The following is a 17,320-nucleotide window of genomic DNA, read 5'->3' on the forward strand; positions in this document are numbered from 1 at the left end:
GTGAGCGAATAGCCCTGTGGCAACAGGAAAGCCCGGCAGCAAGCGAGAACAGAACCGCCCCGGCTCCTCGCTTTCCTCTTGAATTATTTGGGACTGTGGTGTTTTTGCTCCTCTGTTGCAATCCCCTCTTTATTATTGTTTTCGCTTCTTCCTTTCTCCACTTTAGATTTACCTCTGTTAGGCATGGAATCGGATCTCTTGCCCCTGGTCTCTCTTCGCTTTCTCGTGTCTCCCAGAACTATTTAACCAAGGGGGGGTGAGGTGGAGGCAGCTAGACACAAGCAGGGGGGAGGTTTTTTGTACCTTTAACGCAGAAATATGGAAAGTATAGTTTTAATAAAGAAGCAGTTAGGCCCAAAAAAATCTTTCATCCACGTACCAAATTTGAATACATTGGGAATTTTTCATTTGTTAACGGCATGACATGATACAAGCAAGTGGCAGAAACTTGTGTTGAAGCTTCTAATATTAAATTACTGTATATCTATCTTTGTTTGTTGTTTAAAAAGGCCACATTTAAAGGTTTTTGTAAAAAAAAAAAAAATTAATAACCTAATAAAAACCTTTATTCGCTGTTACAATTAAGCAATTCTCACCCCCCGACAGTCACTGGTGATCTGGTAAAGCGTATTGGTAAACAGTTATAAAAAAAACAACCTTAAATTTGATTCATTCACATTATAAGTCATTTAGTAAAAAAAGAAAAAAATCCAACCTTTTATTTGTGTACATTGGTCCAGGATATTTGTATACATCCAAAGTGATTTGCACATCGGAGGAATAGAAAGGGAGGGATGGCAGAAGGTTGCTTTCAATGAGTTAACCAGATGGGCTCTTAAACGTTAAGAAAACAGGAATAATTGATTTTATTTTATTTGTGCCAATGCAGTCCCTTGTTTTATCATTTTATAGCTTGTAGATCATATCAAAATTAACAATAAATTGAACTTCGACGTCCATTTGCGGCCAAGTTTGGGCCTAACTGCAAAAGGAACTGGAAGCATTTAGCTATAAGGTGTTGGATATACCATGCAAGTCCTTTAGTTTTCTATATTAAGCTTATGAACTAGTGGTGTAATAGTATTTTAATAGGGCCACTCATCTTTGCACTAACAACACTAAACCTTGCTGAAATGGACCAATGAGAAGACTCGCCGTTGCTTAAATCGCCTCGATCGATGCTCGCTGTCACATTGCTTTGATTAAAAAACTTCTTCAGTGGTATTTTTATGACCCCGCTCTAAGGCTCTCTCTCTCTCTCTCTCTCTTATGTGCATTGCTGCTTCGGAGTATTTTCAATTTTAAGTGCTCAACTGTGATATCACCAGCCAAAAAATAAATAAATAGAACAAAAATAAAAACATGCAAACATTAGCATACAACGCAACATTGTAGATCCTGAGAGGACAACGGCACGCTGCTGACATTTCACATGGAAGATTTGCCGAGTTTGAACCTGAAAGACTTGAACTACCAGCCGAGTCTTCCGTGGCTGTTCTGCTCCAGCTTCTTCGTTTACACCTATGCAATCATCCGGAGGGGGCGCTCGGATGTGAGAGGTGCTTCACTTTAATTTAACGCAGTCCTCTTGGTAGCCGTGTCGCTGCCGTCGCTTGGTATGTCATGCTCATGCGCCGCAACGACAATGTGCCTCACTCAGTGCATTAACTGTAAATATAACATTAAAGGACTGACGAATAAAGGATAATTTTGACACGCGCACTTGTGGAGTGTTTTTATATGCTTGGCCCATGCACCTTTGGGCGTTCCCTTGTGCTTGCGTGACTCTGTGTGTCTTCTGCACGTGCATTTTGCACTTGTGCGCGTTTTTTTTTATTGAACAGGGTGTGCGGACCTGATCACGTTGGACACTATGACCCCTCAGGAGAGGAAGAGACAGGGTTACATACATGAGCTCATTCACACGGAGGAGATCTACGTGGATGATCTGGAGCTGGTCCTAGAGGTACAGACCTTTTATATATATATATATATATATATATATATATATATATATAAAATATATAAAAAATATATTGAGGTATAAATGCTTAATTTTGTTTTTGGACGCTTGATGGGTCTCAGGTGTTCTACAAGCCCATGTCGGAGTCAGGTCGCCTGACAGAAGCTGAGATGGCAGTGATCTTTGTCAACTGGAGGGAGTTGATTCTGTGCAACACCAGATTGCTCAAGTAGGTACCATATGTGACGATCTAGCACCGCCTTGCAAAAGTATTCATGCGATGATAAGCGGGTGTGTAGAATACGTGAGCTTGTAACTTCTTTAAATGTCCTTTGAACTAAAATTTCTGAATCGATTTGAATTCCGGACATTTAGAAACGTCTGATTAGCAAAAAGCACCCTGGCCTTTCTTTATGGTTGTGTCGACCTAAAGACTGAAAACTACTGGAGCTCTGGGGGAAAAAAAACAATGTAGTAAACCAGAATATCACAAACACATAAATATGAAGCTTCTTCCGGTTTTTGAGCTTTATGGAACGGAGATTGACGTCAGGTGTTTTCCTTTTCCATTTCAACTAGTTTAGCACACACATTTACAGTTTCCTATTTCACTTTTAGTCAAGTAACAACCAAAAACTGGAGATTTATCTGTCCATCCCTATGTTGTCTATGCTCACTTATCCTTGCAGGATCATGGGCATCATTCCCAGTTGTTATTTGGCAAAAAATGGGGTAAACCCCGGACAGGATGCTTTTCTATCAAACAGCAACGCAGAGACGCACAGTGCAAACAAGGAAGCGCCCACGCTCAGACCTAAGTCCTGACCTATTATCCTAACAGTCATATTGTTTTGGGCTGTGGGAGCAACACGTGTAAACAAGGGGAGAACATGCAAACGGCATTAAACACAGCCCCCTGAAAGCAGCAGTTCTAACAATTACCCCACTATTAGCAATCCACTCTAAAAATCTGTCCTTATGATAATGTAGCAAAAACAAAGCCCTTGTTGAAAAAAACAGTAATCCAAGTAATCTGGTTGCAGTTTGCCACAAGCCATGCAGGGCACACAGGAAACACATGAGAGGGAGAGCGCTGGTCAGATGAGACAAAAATGGAAGTTTCATGGCCTACATGCAACCAAGATGGTGATGGCGGCATCACGGGCACATGATGGGAAGAAGTTTGAAAAAAACAAAGCCATTATTTCTGTTGTAGCTCTGGCTACAATTGAACGTTGAAATCAAAGGACAATCCCGTTTGGGAAGAGTCCAGTCAAAGTAAAAACAATCCAACCTAGAGTCTTTGGCGTGACGTGATGATTGGTGTCAACAAATGCTTCTATTGATCGGTGGGTTATTTTTCCAAAACGACCGACAATATTTTGTAGTCTGGGGACTCAATACAAAAGCACACCACACTTTTCAGATTGAAAATGTAGAAAAGGCGTATCCTTGTCCTCCCATTTCACAAGTATGCAATGCTTTATGTTGGACTATCACGCTAAATCCATGAACACTTTTGCAAGGCAAAGATAGAAATAAGAAAAAAATCTGAAATGTGTGTGTGTAAGATCCTCACCATCTGTGTATGTCAGCGCTCTGCGGGACCGCAAACAGACAGGAGGGGAGAACATGCCGGTCCAGCTGATCGGAGACCTGTTGGCTTCGGAGCTCGCTCACATGCAGCCGTACGTGAGCTTCTGCTCCAGCCAGCTCAACGCTGCCGCCCTGCTGCAGAGCAAAACCCACAACCAGCCGGAATTTAAAGATTTCCTCAAGGTAGATAATAGTAAACGACCAAGGATCAGCTCATGGGCAATTTCTAATATTTGTTTTTTTTTTCCAAGAGGGTGTTTTTTCTAACGCTTTGCTTCCTTTCGAGCAGAAGGTTGCCACAAACTACCGCTGCAGAGGAATGCCGCTGTCCAGCTTCCTCCTGAAGCCCATGCAGAGACTCACTCGCTACCCTCTGCTAATAAAGAATGTACATTCAAAACGTCCCCCTGAGTCAGTATCTCGCTCCTTCCCTCCGCTGCCCTCTGTGGTAACCTTGCGCTCCGTTCTCTTCCCCGGCGCGCAGATCCTGGAGCACACCCCGGACAGCCACGAGGACCGCGGGCCCCTGCGAGAGGCCCTGGAGCGAGCCGAGGAGCTGTGCTCTCAGGTCAACGAGGCGGTCAGGGACAAAGAGAATGCCGACCGCCTGGAATGGATACAGAACCACGTTCAGTGTGAGGGGCCGATAGAGGTAGGTGCACCTCGGACACGTCGGACATCCACGCACGTCTTCGTTCCAGGCGTTGTCTTAAGCTTCCCTCCGACTCTCTCGTAGCACCTGGTCTTCAGCTCTTTGACCAACTGCCTCGGGCCCCGCAAGCTGCTCCACAGCGGCCGGCTGTTCAAAACCAAAAGCAGCAGAGAGCTGTGGGCTTTCCTCTTCAGCGATTTCCTCCTGCTCACGCACAGCGCCAAGCCCTTCTCCTCCTCGGGGTCAGAAAAACTGTTCAGCGCCAAAAGCAACATGCAGCTGAAGATCTACAAGACGGTGAGAGGGAAAGGGAAAGCTCGTGGGATCGACGAGGGTTTTCCAAGCGTCCCCCAATCGGTTTATGTCTCGTTTTTTTTTTTTTTTGTCGTTCCAGCCGCTGTTTCTCAACGAGGTTTTGGTGAAAATGCCGGCGGACCCGTCCAGCGATGAGCCGCTCTTTCACGTCTCGCACATTGACCGCGTCTACACCCTGAAAACGGAGACCTTAAGCGAGAGGTACTCACGCCGCGGGTGCCGCACCTTATGGCACGATGCACCACGCGCGATGATCGTTCACGGGCCTTCTTTGTTTCTGGTAGGACGGCGTGGGTCCAGAGAATCAAAGCAGCCTCTGAACATTTCATAGAGACGGAGAAGAAAAAGAGAGAGAAGGCCTACCAAGGTAAACACAATTCATTGGACGCGGCTTTTTTACATGGGCGTCTGAATGTGCTCCCTGAGTGGGATTTCAATGCAGAAGGGCTCATGTTTTGAGAAAATATCAAAAGTGCTGAATGAACGAGGATTTAAGTGGGTCTTTAGGCCTTAAATCTAGAACAAGACAAGTTCTAGTTTGAGTGAAAATGAAAGAACATTGGTAGATTCTGTTCTAACAGAACCCCAGGATTTGCCTCAAATGTAGACTTAGAGACTTAGAGAACTTTATTTGTCATCCTGCATGCACAGAGTGCAAACAGAACGAAATTTTGTTTGCATTTCGTTTGCAAACTCCATATATAACCGTGTAATGGACAAATTAAAAAAGTGGATTTTTTAATTTTGACTTTTTTTCGAAAAGTAATGCTAAAATAAGTGATTGTTAGCTAGCTAGCTCTAAATGTAATTGCTGGTTATTCTAAAACCATAACAGATTTTAACATTTCCTTCATAACCCATAGTCCAAATAAGATTTTAGAAATAAAATCTAGAATGTCTTAAAAAGGTAACTTCAACTAAAAGGTTAGATCTATTTGAATTTGAGGCATTTAGAAAGACCTTGTCATATAACACCGTCCTGGCTCTTCTTTAGGGTCATGGCACCAATAGACTGAAAGCCTCAGAAATCTAATGCAAACACGTAAGTCGGAAGATTAAAAATACACACAAAAATGTTTTACTTATTTCCTTTATTGGAGATTTTGTAGTCTGAAGACTGACATCAGAAAGTCTTAGGAAGTCTTCTTTGCAGTTTTTCATAAGCCATGTAGTGGATACAGCAATAGCTGGCAGAGTGGGCTCTGGTTAGATAAACCAAAGTTAACATTACAGCCTACGTGCAAAACACCAAGTTTGGTGAAAAAGAATAACAATACTGCACATCGCACGAAACACATCAGATCCATGGTGAAACATGGGGGTGGCAGTGTCATGCTGTGGGAATGCTTTTATTTAGGAATGGGACCGGGAAGCTGGACAGAGTGAAAGGGAAATAGGCCAGAGCAAAACTCGGGTCAGGGTACAGAGGGCCGAGCATAAATATACACCACATCCAGACTTTTTCGCTTTTCTTCTAGTGCTGGATGATAATTCAATAACAATATATATCAATCGATAGACGTATATCGATGATAGAAAAAAAAAGGGTCAATAAAATATTACATTCTCATTACATCCTCCCAACCAATCACAAACAGAGAGCCAGGAATGCGTTCTTCTTTTCTTTTTTAAAAACTTGCAGTTTTGGTAAAAAGTTGGTTGAATACAGGGTTGAGTTTCAATTCAGTGTTTGTGGGTTCTGTATCTAAAAATAGGAGCAACAGCATAAAATGGCCAGGGCTGCACTTAAAATAAATGTTCTAAATTTGTTAATAATTATCGATATCAATCAAAAATATTTCTGTTTTATCGATATGCCTTTTTTCTACATCATCCAGCCCTACTCTCTTCATAATTACAGCATGTGCTACTATGTTTTGTTCTACCATATAGAAATCATAAAATACCACAAAACTGTCATTCTCTCTCACACTGTTAGATGTGCTTTTGAGAGGTAATGAAATCTTAAAAAAAAAACCTAACCTTGTCTAAATAGTTGGGCATTAGTCAGTGAAAATAAGCATTACTAGACTTACTAATTTCCAATCTGGATAGCTGCATCGGATTATGGAAGAAGCTGTTTGAAAGCTTTTTTTTTTTTACACGATGAGCAAAATATGCTTTGTTCATGTCCAACAGCATTGATTCTCTATTTGTTTCAGCACGCTCCTTAAAGACAAGTGGAATCGGTCGCCTGCTGGTAACGGTCATAGAAGCCCAGGAGCTGAAGGCCTGCAAGCCCAACGGTGACGCCCCCAAAGACCCAAGGCTAATCCGTTTTCATCCATCAATAAACGTTGTTAGAAAGAAGCTGAAATCCCCCTCTCTCCTTAGGTAAGAGTAATCCGTACTGTGAGCTGACCATGGGGGCTCAGTGCTACACGTCGCGGCCGGTCGTAGACACTCTCAACCCAAAGTGGAACTTCAATTGTCAGTTTTTCATCAAAGACATCTACCAGGACGTCCTGAGTATCACCGTGTTCGAGAAGGACCAGTTCTCGCCTGACGGTCAGTGATTTCTGATTACGCCTCATTTTCTCACAGTCTACCAGGCAAACCAGCCAGTTCAGGAAAAAAGGGACACTTCTGGGCACTGGGCCATGAGTACTTTATTTATTTTTTTTTAAACGTAATACTGTGAAATTAACCCTGACCCTAGCCAGATGAATTTCGTTCCGCTTAGCTCCACCTAGCTTCACTCACATCCATCTGGGACCTCTCCCATAGAGAGTGATTTCTCCAACCAATTTTATTGTCCAGCCAATCAGGACGCAGGGCTGGAGTTTCATAGATGTGACGTAGTGGAGAAGCGACCGTGACGTGAGAATGTTTTGATTCAGACAACAATGGCGGCTCGCATCGAGGAAGCAAGCGTTAACATTGATGCTGCTATTTCTTCCGTGTTGTCCTATCTACCTAATATTGTTTCATTAAAAGAACATCAGAGAACGGCTCTGAAGCTTTTGTTGGTGGAAACCATGTTTTCGCCCTTCTCCCGACTGGATTTGGCAAGTTTTGTTTTCCGGGGCGCGTCCGCGGCGGAGCGGTTAGCACGAACCATGTTAGGAGGCCTTTAGTCCTCGATGCGGTCGGCCCGGGATCGACTCCGACCCGCGGCGCTTTGCCGCCTGTCTTCCCCCCTCTTCCTGTCAGCTCACTGTCAATAAAATGCGTGCCACTAGAGCCGCAAACACATTTAAAAAAAAAATAATAATAAGTTTTGTTTTTTCCTGCACCGCTCTCATCAGTACCACGGGTTAGCTTCGGTGTGAGTGGTTGAAATAGCACGTCGATAAAGATGACAGACAAGTGGCTTATCCAAACTTATGCAAGGATTTTTGATAAGGCCCAGCCTTCTGAAACGCCATTCCTATGGATCGGTTCCAGATGGATGAGTGGAGCTAGGTGGAGGGAAATTCGTCTGGCTAGGGTCAGGTTACTGTGAAATACCTCTTGTTCAGCAAGTGAACAACTGTAAAAAGCCAATTAAACCACACTTTTACCCCCAACATACAGTTTCATAAAAAGGAATGTACAGTAAGCCTAAATGAGATCCAGTATTATGTGAGCTCTCCCCTCCAAAAAAAGAATCAAACAAGAGGTCATAATTTTGACAAAAACAGCATTGTGTAACACTCAGTTTTAATTTTATAATCTGTTTGTTTTACACCAAAAAAAATGATAAAAGATAAATCGTGCTGAGAACGCAGCCTCAGACATCCATGATAATCCACAGTGATTTCTAAGCCACTGGCGATGAGGAAGTCTTGAGCAGCGCACTGAAATGACGGTTGCCTCCCTCTTCAGATTTCCTGGGTCGCGCCGAGGTCCCCGTGGCGACTATCAAGAAAGACATGGAGAGCAAAGGAGCCGCGACGCGACGCCTCCTGCTGCACGAGGTCCCGACGGGAGAAGTGTCGGTCAAACTGGACCTCCAGCTTTACGAGGCGACCAAATGAGCCCCAATCGGACATCTGCCGTTTAGTTTTGTTGCTAGAGAAGAGTCTTGAGCTGGAAGCGCCTCTCTGATGAACATGACGCAGCTAAAATAGTCTAGGTTCTGCCGTCCCTACCTTGGGTCTCATTTGCAATCCAGACTTTTTTATAACCGATGCCAGTCTTTGAAAGTCAAAATGCAAATATTTTCTTTTTCACGGCCAAATCAAAATATGTAAGAAAAAAAATTGCTTTTAAATAAAACCCTATAGTTTTGCTAAAAGGATCAGTTTGTTCATCCACGTTTATGATCAACGCCATGCTGTTTTATCACCGACAGAGGAAATGAAAGTTCAGTGGCAGCTCTGCCACACCGCCACATACTTGCAGGGTCAACATGCCGCTGCACACGACTTCGACTTTGTAACAACAGGATTTCATCTTAAATGTGCCGCTTAAAAATTGTAAGGCAGAATAAATCAAATATATGTACATTAAATTGTTTTTGTCACTTTTGCCATTTAGGTGTTGTTGTTTTTCTGCCAGCAAAAACACATTCCAAGTACTTGGCTCCTGAAGATCCGAGGTAGTCAAACAAAAGTATACACGAAGACAAGCAGCACGCATGGGTTTTATTTGGACGTAGTCTCTGGTAGGTTTTTGATGCTGTGAACCTATTGGTCGGAAGCAACCAGTAGCCTCTGTGATCCGGCGTAGACGAGGAACGGGTACGGTACGGTGTTGTTTCACAGAACGAGACGCGTTTAAAACCTTGAGTTGACACACGTAAGGACTACACGTTAGAAACTGGAAACGCGTGGTTCTTGCGGTGCCTTTTTTACACACTCGCCTGACTTTGTTTATTTGGCTTCATCCTTTTCCGGAATGCGGGAGAGAGCGGGCAACAGATGATCCGGTAAGGTCTGAGGAAGCTGGTCAGCCAGAGACATCCCAGCCGTATTGAAAAAGCGATGAGTCTGAGGTAGCTCCTGTGTTTTGCTGCGGGTGTTTTTAGATCCTATGGCAGAAAAAAAAAAAGGAAATTATATAAGCACAAAGCTTTTTAATCAAGCAGCTGATTCATGCTCACATACTTGCTTGACATGAGGTGGATGCTCTCTTTTCCTTTGTCTTTTCATGCGATTGAGGACCTGACATCTCTGAGACGGCTGTTTTCAACTATGGATAGAGCAGAGGATGTAACTATATTTAAACCACACTAAAAAAAACACGTTTAAGATTTTTATGCTATGTTTTTATGCTATCGAGGACAAAGGGATTGTACTCCCACAGACAAAAACTCTGCCACGGTTTACTGATTAGCACAGTTTATACTTAACCACGATTAATCACTGCGCTCTAAAGCCGGTTAAAGACCGGACAATCACCTTAGGGTCACAGCTGCGGAGGAGGTGACCATACACGTTTTGCCGTCTCTTGGCCTCCATGAGGTTACGGCTGGACACACGTTCCTCCACTCTCCTCTGAAGGGGAAGCCAAACTCGCTCAGTCCAGCGCTTGTGTCGGAGCTCCCGCCTCCTCAGCTCTGTGACGTCTCTCTGTGTCAGGAAAGACTCCAGCTCCTGAAAGAAGACAGATTTCAGCCAGAACGGGAAGGCAGGGTAAACAAAACGCACCACAAGACCCCAGGGAATGATTTTTTTTTTTAATTACATTACAAACACCAAACATCTGTATTATGGGGGAATTTATGTGACACATAAAATTAAATATAATATATGAATATAAGACCTGTACAGGGTGTACCCCGCCTCTCACCCATTGAATGCTGGAGATAGGCACCAGCACCAACGCGACCCCATGAGGGATTAAGCGGTTTGGAAAATGGATGGATGGATATAAATATAATATATAGTCATGTTCCTGCCAGCACAAAGTTATGTGTGTCGTTCTATCATGAAACCCCACATAAAATTTTGTGAGTGTAATTTAACGAAGTGTAAATGTCACATCCTATGAATTCCTGTGTTCCGGGCACCGCACGCTATGCCTTACCTTCATGAACCCATTTTCTCTGACCAATACAGGTCGAAGCAGTTCTTGCACCTGCTGGTTCTCTGTCTCCATCTTTGCCTAAGCGGTAAAGCGTGACGTGAGACAATGCGCCGGCTTTACCGTGCAGGATCAATACGTTGGGTGGAATGTAGTACCTGCAGTTGTCTGAGGGAGGTATGAGCGAGTCGGCCCTGTTTACGGCTGTTCCTTGGCCCACAGAGAGACGGGACCGGATGCCGTTTCCCTGATAGGACCCACAGATAACCGCTCTTTGACCTGCCACTCGCCCGACTCCCGCTGCTCCCTGTGGTTTCTTTCACATCAGCCATGGGGTCCTGAAACACAGTTTGTATGAACAAAATGGCCTGTTACTTTAGGTGTACTTGATACACGATTGCTACTTGATGTAGTTCAAAAATACAAAATAGAATGTCTTAATTTTTTTTTTTTTAAATTGCCCAGGCGAGAGTGTAACATAAACTCTCACTGAGTGAATCCCAACCATAAGACCATAATCATGCAGGTGTATGGGGGTAGCTGACATCAGCACCACGGATAGATCCCGCCACAGCCTGGAAACACGATCTTCCTTTTGTTATGCAAAATAACAGGAACGATATCTCACAGTGAAATGCATCCACATTTGAACTGGCAGCTGTGAAAGGACAACTCGTGCGGTTTCTTCCTGTAGTCCAACAAATGCTGCAGCATCACCCAGCAACCTAAGATCTTTTTTTATTCATCGAAGCTACTCAGCAAGAACAGCTAGTACCAGAACACAGCCGTCCTGACATTCGAAGACTGGTGATAAATTATTAGTTGGTAGGAGTTTACAGCCTTATTCTCTGAATAAAAGTAGGAGGAGTGCAGAAGGAGTCCAGATTCTACATTGCACTACAGATGTGAAATGCAATGAGATTAAAAAAAACAATTACAACGTTGAAGTATGATCGCAGAACCTGCAACATTTCACAAACATCAACAGAAAAATGAAATACTTCAGTAAGTTGCTGCAACTTGCAAAACCTTATTTTTCAAATCACTCATCTTGTGTACTTTTGAGGACATGTTCTGTAAAAAAAACACGTTATTTTTCAGTCAGAGACTCTCCCAAATTAACTGTCGTATTTCAAATAAAGAAAACATGAAGGCTACACAATAAACAGCAATAAATGTTTGTGTGTGTGTGTGTGTGTGTGTGTGTGTGTGTGTGTGTGTGTGTGTGTGTGTGTGTGTGTGTGTGTGTGTCTTTCAGGTTTTTACTGTAAACCTGTGTTGAACTTTCCTATCTCTAGTGGTACGCATTTAGTAAAAGTTTACCTCTGATTTTAACAAACTGACGGGAAAAGATGTGTCAACAGTGATCACACCACTGGGTCTTCTTGTCTTCAGGAAAATCATCTTCATATCACTGTGGACAAAGAAATTATATTACTTATAATAAAATAATACAGGAAATTATTGTCAGTAAGAATACTGATCATGATTTAAAAAAAATAAAATAGCTTAACTAAACGCAATTTGGGTATGTAGAAAACAATTTAATCAACTGGTTTGTTATATTTTCAAAGAAGGTAAATCAAATTGAGTGTTTAAAAGTGGTTATATTCGCTCATTTTTATTTGTCCATATTGTTGAACTTTCATTTAAATTATTGTTATTACAAAGGCCTAAATAAACACATACACGTTATTGTATCTAAAAACAATTCATCAAAATTAGCTGACGGTCTCGGTTGCCACTCACAATATGGCGGACGCTCCGACTTACCGTTGCTGCTGAACAATCAAAGGTCCCCTCCTCTGTCTGTGGCGGCGACTGTACGGGCTGTGTAAAATCTAAATATTGTCTTAGAGCCCGTGGGAGGCAGCTTACGTGTGGTTTCCAGCCAAACCGGCTTTAGTGGCCTTCTGAGAGCTGACCGTGACTTCCTTAAAAAGGTGGGAGACCTGATTCTCCTCCGGCCCCTCCAGGTGTCCTCCCATCCGGAGCTTTTCCGTCTCCATGACGACCACGGAATACGTTGAATTTGAATACCTCTTTATGATTGGACCTTACTGGAATGCTCGGCTCATGCATTTCTGGATGTTAACTGGACCTGAATTGACAAATCAATTGACAATATTATTATTATTAATAATAATAATAATAAGAAGAAGAAGAATAAGAAATAATAAGAAATAATAATATATATACAAAATGAAGGGAACACTTGGAGTTACATCGAGTTAAGTGTTCACTTTATATATATATATATATACTTAACTTCCAGAATAGTTATTGCTGGGAGTGGGGATCCATCAACACATTTGATGCAATAGATTAAAAATAGAATGTCATCAGTTTTCATTTACATGTGAAAGCAGATAACCATATGTTTTTTGTTGAAAAAGAAAGCTTTAGAAAAGTGTTTCTTCTGCCTGATATATTTTTTTAATTGTTTTATTTAAGTCTTTGAAATACCAACATTTTTACATATTCTTATATTGTTTGTTTTGTTGTTCAACATTTTTACATATTCTTATATTGTTTGTTTTTTTTTTTTTTTCATTCTGTCCGGTCACATAATCTTTAAATATTAAATCAGAAGTGTATGATTAGTCACTCAGTTGAGTAGCCTTCTTACCAAATACGTTTTACTCCTACTTGAATCATTTCTTGGTGGGCTACTCTTTACTTTTATTTGAGTAAATATATGTTGAAGTAGTGCTGCTCTTACTTGAGTACAATTTTTGACTACTCGACCCACCTCTGCAAAAGGTGTTTCCAGGATTCACAATACAGTTTTGGAAATGCATTTCTTGTTAGGGTTAGGTTTTGTCCCCTAATGATATGTTTCATAAAAACTAAAATATTTCAAAAGCAAAAACTAGTCAAACATTTTCTCTAAAGCTTTCTGCTAGTTTAAGAATATGCAATGTTTGTTATTGGGTTTATAGTGTTAGTCGGTGTGTTCTGCAGGCACTCATTGATCCAATGAGGTCTTCCTGCCAGACATAGCTGGGAGCAGGCTTTAATCCAGTGGAAGACACAGTTTGTAATTGTTTGTGACACTAGTCACCGTGTTAAATTGGTCTCCATGTGACCCGGCTCCTGCCTTATCTCCAGGGAGCGCTGTGCTTGCGCTATGGCACACTTTTTTTTTTTTTTTTTTTTTTTTTAAATAGTATAGTGTTTACTTTCACAAGCAGAGCCTTAGCGCTTTCGCCATAGTGCTCCGCTTGATTTATGCATGCAAGTAGCTTTATTATTTATGCATGAATATTTCATGTTATATGGACACTGAACCAAGAACGTAAAAGAGGAAAAAAAGGTGAAAAATAGAGGTGATAAAAGGGAAAGAATGATACAACATCCTCAGTCTGCTTCTTCACCTGCAGAGAGATGTAAAAAGAACAGCACAACCAGCCGATAAAGTATTACAGATACAATCAATTGTATCAATGGCACACCTTTCTTGCTCTTTCCAAAACCAATTGTATCTGCTGGACCTGCTCCACCGAGCCTCCACCTTTGCCAAGTCTATACGGTGGCTGCCACGACAGACTTCATCCCTCCATAAAGGCTAGCACCACTGGCGCCACCAGAAGCCCTTAACCAAGGTGCGCAACTTGATGGGTGCTGCTTTTTGACCTTTCTTGGGCAGATCACCTCACCAAGATATTTATAAAATCATTTTAAAATAAGGAAACCAATGAGGCATTCTTATAACAAAAAAACACATCATCCATTCATCCATCCATCCAGTACATTTGCAAAACATTTCTTGATTAAGGATCTGCCGATGTTCTACTTTTGCTAAAGATTGAACCTCTTATGTCTGCATGAGTCATTTCAAGGTGGTCCTACCAGACCTTTTCTCTTTTTTTATTGGGCAGATCATCTCACCAATTGAATATTTATAAAAAATTATTTTAAAATAAGGAAACCAGTGAGGTATTCTTTTAGTTAAAAAAAATTGCTCAACAGTAGAACGTTGCATCATCCCTCCATCCAAAACATTTGCAAAACATTTCTTAATTAAGGATGTTCTGTATACGTTCACTAAATATTAAACCTCTTATGTTTGCATGGGTCATTCCAAGGTGGCCATACCAGCTCTGTCTTCACCGAAATAAAAACAAGCAGTGTCACTTTGTGGTGTGAAAAAAACACAAATTCATCTATTTGTCCAACTTTGCAAAAGATCCAGGGAAGGTATATGTTTGCCCAGTCTGGGAACTGTAAACAGAAAAGGACTAATAATATGTACATATGAACTTAAGGTCACCTTCAAGTGATTATGTAAGAAAACAGCAATAACTTTGCAATGAGCATGGATATTAATTTCTGGAAACATACATTTATTTTGCCAAAAAAAGGATACCCATCCATTAAGCTCCAGGCCTTAAAAGCCTGCGGTCGACACGCAGAGGTATAAGGTTCTAATGCGACGGCTGACAGCAAAGGATTTCTCGTAAGGTGTCCGTTCGGACACCCTCAGGGAAAGTGCCTGTGACATGTTTGGGTATTAACTGCGCACAGACAAGGCGGGGCATGGCTTGGCCAGGTCACAACATTTCTTTTCACTTCTTTCTCACTTTCTTTTTGTCGCAGGATCCTGGACAGGACGGGGGGGGAGGCCACATGGATTGGTGGACTTCATTAGCAGCGAGCATCGCCTTACTCTGGATATTCTGTTTCATAGACGGTAGGTCAAAGCTGTTGGTTGACAACTGAAAGCTCTGTTTAGACATAAGGTAGGGCTGCTCCCACGCAATCAACCTGTTAACCCTTGTACTATATTTTCTTCCTTATTTTTTGTTTTAGAAGGTAAAAAAACATACAAAGTAAGTTTATTAAAGGGCCTAATCCATTGAATTGTTAGTTGGTCTGCAACCCGTGGCTGCAGAGCCCCAACAGGCTCTTCTGCAATGGCTCTTAGTAACTGTTGTAATATACGTAGATATAACAACAAACAAAGGTTTTAGTAGTTTTTCAGTAATTTCATTGCATAACTGCATTGAATTTCCCCAACAGAATGACAAAAGTTCCTGTAAGATTTTTTTGTTCCAGTCATTAGATTCAAATGAATGCTTTTTTTAATATAATTTTCCACAAATATATAGAAGAATATAGAATATGTAGAAGAAAATGTATTCATGCTTTTTTGCAAAAGTTTGATGTTTTCCCTTAAAAATTGACTCGACATTCTTCTTCACAAAAAAGACATGTAGCATTTGTGGCTCTAACCATGTTTTATTTAGCTGGACTGAGGGCAAGAACGGCTCTGGTCTACATGATCATCCGATCCAGGGCTGACAAAGAAAGTGAATCAGAAAATACATTCGCAACTTAGTAATGTGAAAAGAAAGAGGTGCTGCAGAACACATCAACACCTTTTAGAGTAAAATAATATAGGCTTCTATTTAGGCTAGTTGAGTAAAAAAAACCCCACAAAAACAAAAAATAAAAAACATCCCGGATGAAAATTTTAAAATGAAATTGTCAATTTTACTTCAAATGTAATAGTAAAGTTGGATGTGTGCGGATCCAGCGACTGGCTCGTCTGGCTGCCTGAGCAGGCTTTAATCCAGTGGCAGGCGCTGTTTGTAATGGTTTCTGACACTAGTCACGGTGTTAAATTAGTCTCCAGCTGACCCGGCTCCTGTCTTATCCCCAGGTAACGCCGTGCTTGAGCTGCGGCTGCTCTTCCATGCTCTCACCAAAGCCGCTTGCCACCTGTACCTGGCCCTGCTCCCGCTGCGGCGGGCCGCCACCCACTTCGCCGACTGCGCGCGCTACCTTCTCGGTCATGTCCAGCAGAGTCCGTCCCTCCAGCACGGGTTCCTCCACATGGGCCAGCAGCAGCATCAGCAGCAGCAGCAGCAGCCGCTGGCCAGGAAAGGCACGCTGCACTTCCTGGAGGGCATGTGCGTGGTGTGCGAGACGGTGCCCAACCTGATGGGCGCGGCGCTCAGCGTGGGCGCCGCCTTCTGCCACATGCTGCAGGGAGGCTTCTACCTCCTGGCGGCGACGCTGCGCACCATCCAGATCAACCTGTTCTCCCAGATGAACGGCGAGAAGGAGAGGTGGGACAAGGAGCGCGTCCGGGTCAAGGAGAGCGAGAAGAAGATGAACTCCAAAGTGCTGGAGTACATCTCGGTGTTCTGTCAGGACCCCGTCAGCGCTTTACGCATCAAGGTGGACGTGCCACCTGTGTACAGATAAGCTGCGTCCGCTTTGCTGCCACTTAAGAGGCCTTCTCTGAACTGGTCACAGGTCAAAGGGTACAGGTGATGGATCTGATCCGACAGGAGGCAGGCCTTTGACCGCCGGTTTTAACCTGATGTTGAAGTCAGCCATCTTACTTGGATGCGGAAGAGGACCGCTGCTTATGGTGCGTTTTGGTATACCCCTTGTTGTTTTTTTGCATTTGCTGAAATGTGAATAAATTGAAATAAACGTCTCAAACTAATCAGAGTTGAGATCTTCACTTAAAGCCCAACTTTCCTATAAAAATAAATAAATACACATTTTACATTTGTTTTGGTATTTTGTTGTGAAGGTTGTTTAATAAAGATGACTACTACAGCTTCTGGTGACGTCGTATAAGGTCTTAAGTTGCGTTTCTTTTTTTCCTTTCTTTTGAGTGGACCCATTCAGATGTTTCATGTAGTTTTTCCTCTATATCCATGTTTTTAATCATAATTCATCCTAAGGTGCTGGCTTGTATTCTATACGGCTGTAGGGAGACGTTTGAGCTGCCTGCGTGAACTTTTTTTTTTACGGCTTTTTAGGAACACTGAAACACAACGAATCAGTTTAGGAAGAGGAGCAGCGCAGAGTGCAGTGGAACCCAA

General features: G+C 42.3%; 3 protein-coding genes across 10 annotated transcripts in view; 2 read left to right on the plus strand and 1 right to left on the minus strand.

Annotated features, from left to right (window-relative positions):
* The window catches only part of itsn2a (intersectin 2a), a 48,214-nt gene extending 39,566 nt beyond the window's left edge, over positions 1-8,648 (plus strand). For 6 of the 7 annotated variants that reach the window (XM_036147529.1, XM_036147530.1, XM_012868807.3 and 3 more), the window contains 11 exons: positions 1,845-1,966; positions 2,086-2,192; positions 3,559-3,742; positions 3,849-3,947; positions 4,044-4,211; positions 4,296-4,508; positions 4,606-4,727; positions 4,811-4,893; positions 6,689-6,772; positions 6,861-7,034; positions 8,334-8,648. In XM_036147529.1, the coding sequence (XP_036003422.1) occupies positions 1,845-1,966; positions 2,086-2,192; positions 3,559-3,742; positions 3,849-3,947; positions 4,044-4,211; positions 4,296-4,508; positions 4,606-4,727; positions 4,811-4,893; positions 6,689-6,772; positions 6,861-7,034; positions 8,334-8,485 (1,508 nt within the window). In that variant the 3' untranslated portion in view covers positions 8,486-8,648. Of the gene's footprint in view, positions 1-1,844; positions 1,967-2,085; positions 2,193-3,558; positions 3,743-3,848; positions 3,948-4,043; positions 4,212-4,295; positions 4,509-4,605; positions 4,728-4,810; positions 4,894-6,688; positions 6,773-6,860; positions 7,035-8,333 lie in introns of those variants that run through there. The other variant, XM_036147532.1, reaches the window with a different exon arrangement.
* Positions 8,649-8,745: 97 nt separating this feature from the next.
* On the minus strand, positions 8,746-12,576 carry fam228a (family with sequence similarity 228 member A). 2 transcript variants are annotated; one of them, XM_021319601.2, is made up of 7 exons: positions 12,354-12,576; positions 11,799-11,889; positions 10,634-10,813; positions 10,479-10,556; positions 9,851-10,045; positions 9,557-9,641; positions 8,746-9,480 (listed from the first exon to the last, which is right to left on the minus strand). In XM_021319601.2, the coding sequence occupies exons 1-7, from the start codon at positions 12,482-12,484 to the stop codon at positions 9,323-9,325; spliced, it is 918 nt and encodes a 305-aa protein (XP_021175276.2). In that variant the 5' UTR covers positions 12,485-12,576; the 3' UTR covers positions 8,746-9,322. The 2 variants fall into 2 exon arrangements, with proteins under 2 accessions (XP_021175276.2, XP_036003430.1); XM_036147537.1 differs by having other exon boundaries at positions 12,249-12,576.
* Positions 12,577-15,024: 2,448 nt separating this feature from the next.
* Positions 15,025-17,069, plus strand: LOC105930512. Its single transcript, XM_021319602.2, has 2 exons — positions 15,025-15,168; positions 16,141-17,069. The coding sequence occupies exons 1-2, from the start codon at positions 15,105-15,107 to the stop codon at positions 16,686-16,688; spliced, it is 612 nt and encodes a 203-aa protein (XP_021175277.2). The 5' UTR covers positions 15,025-15,104; the 3' UTR covers positions 16,689-17,069.
* The last annotated feature ends 251 nt before the right edge of the window (positions 17,070-17,320 follow it).

The sequence above is a fragment of the Fundulus heteroclitus genome, chromosome 15, assembly GCF_011125445.2.
Source record: "Fundulus heteroclitus isolate FHET01 chromosome 15, MU-UCD_Fhet_4.1, whole genome shotgun sequence".
Classification (NCBI taxonomy): domain Eukaryota; kingdom Metazoa; phylum Chordata; class Actinopteri; order Cyprinodontiformes; family Fundulidae; genus Fundulus; species Fundulus heteroclitus.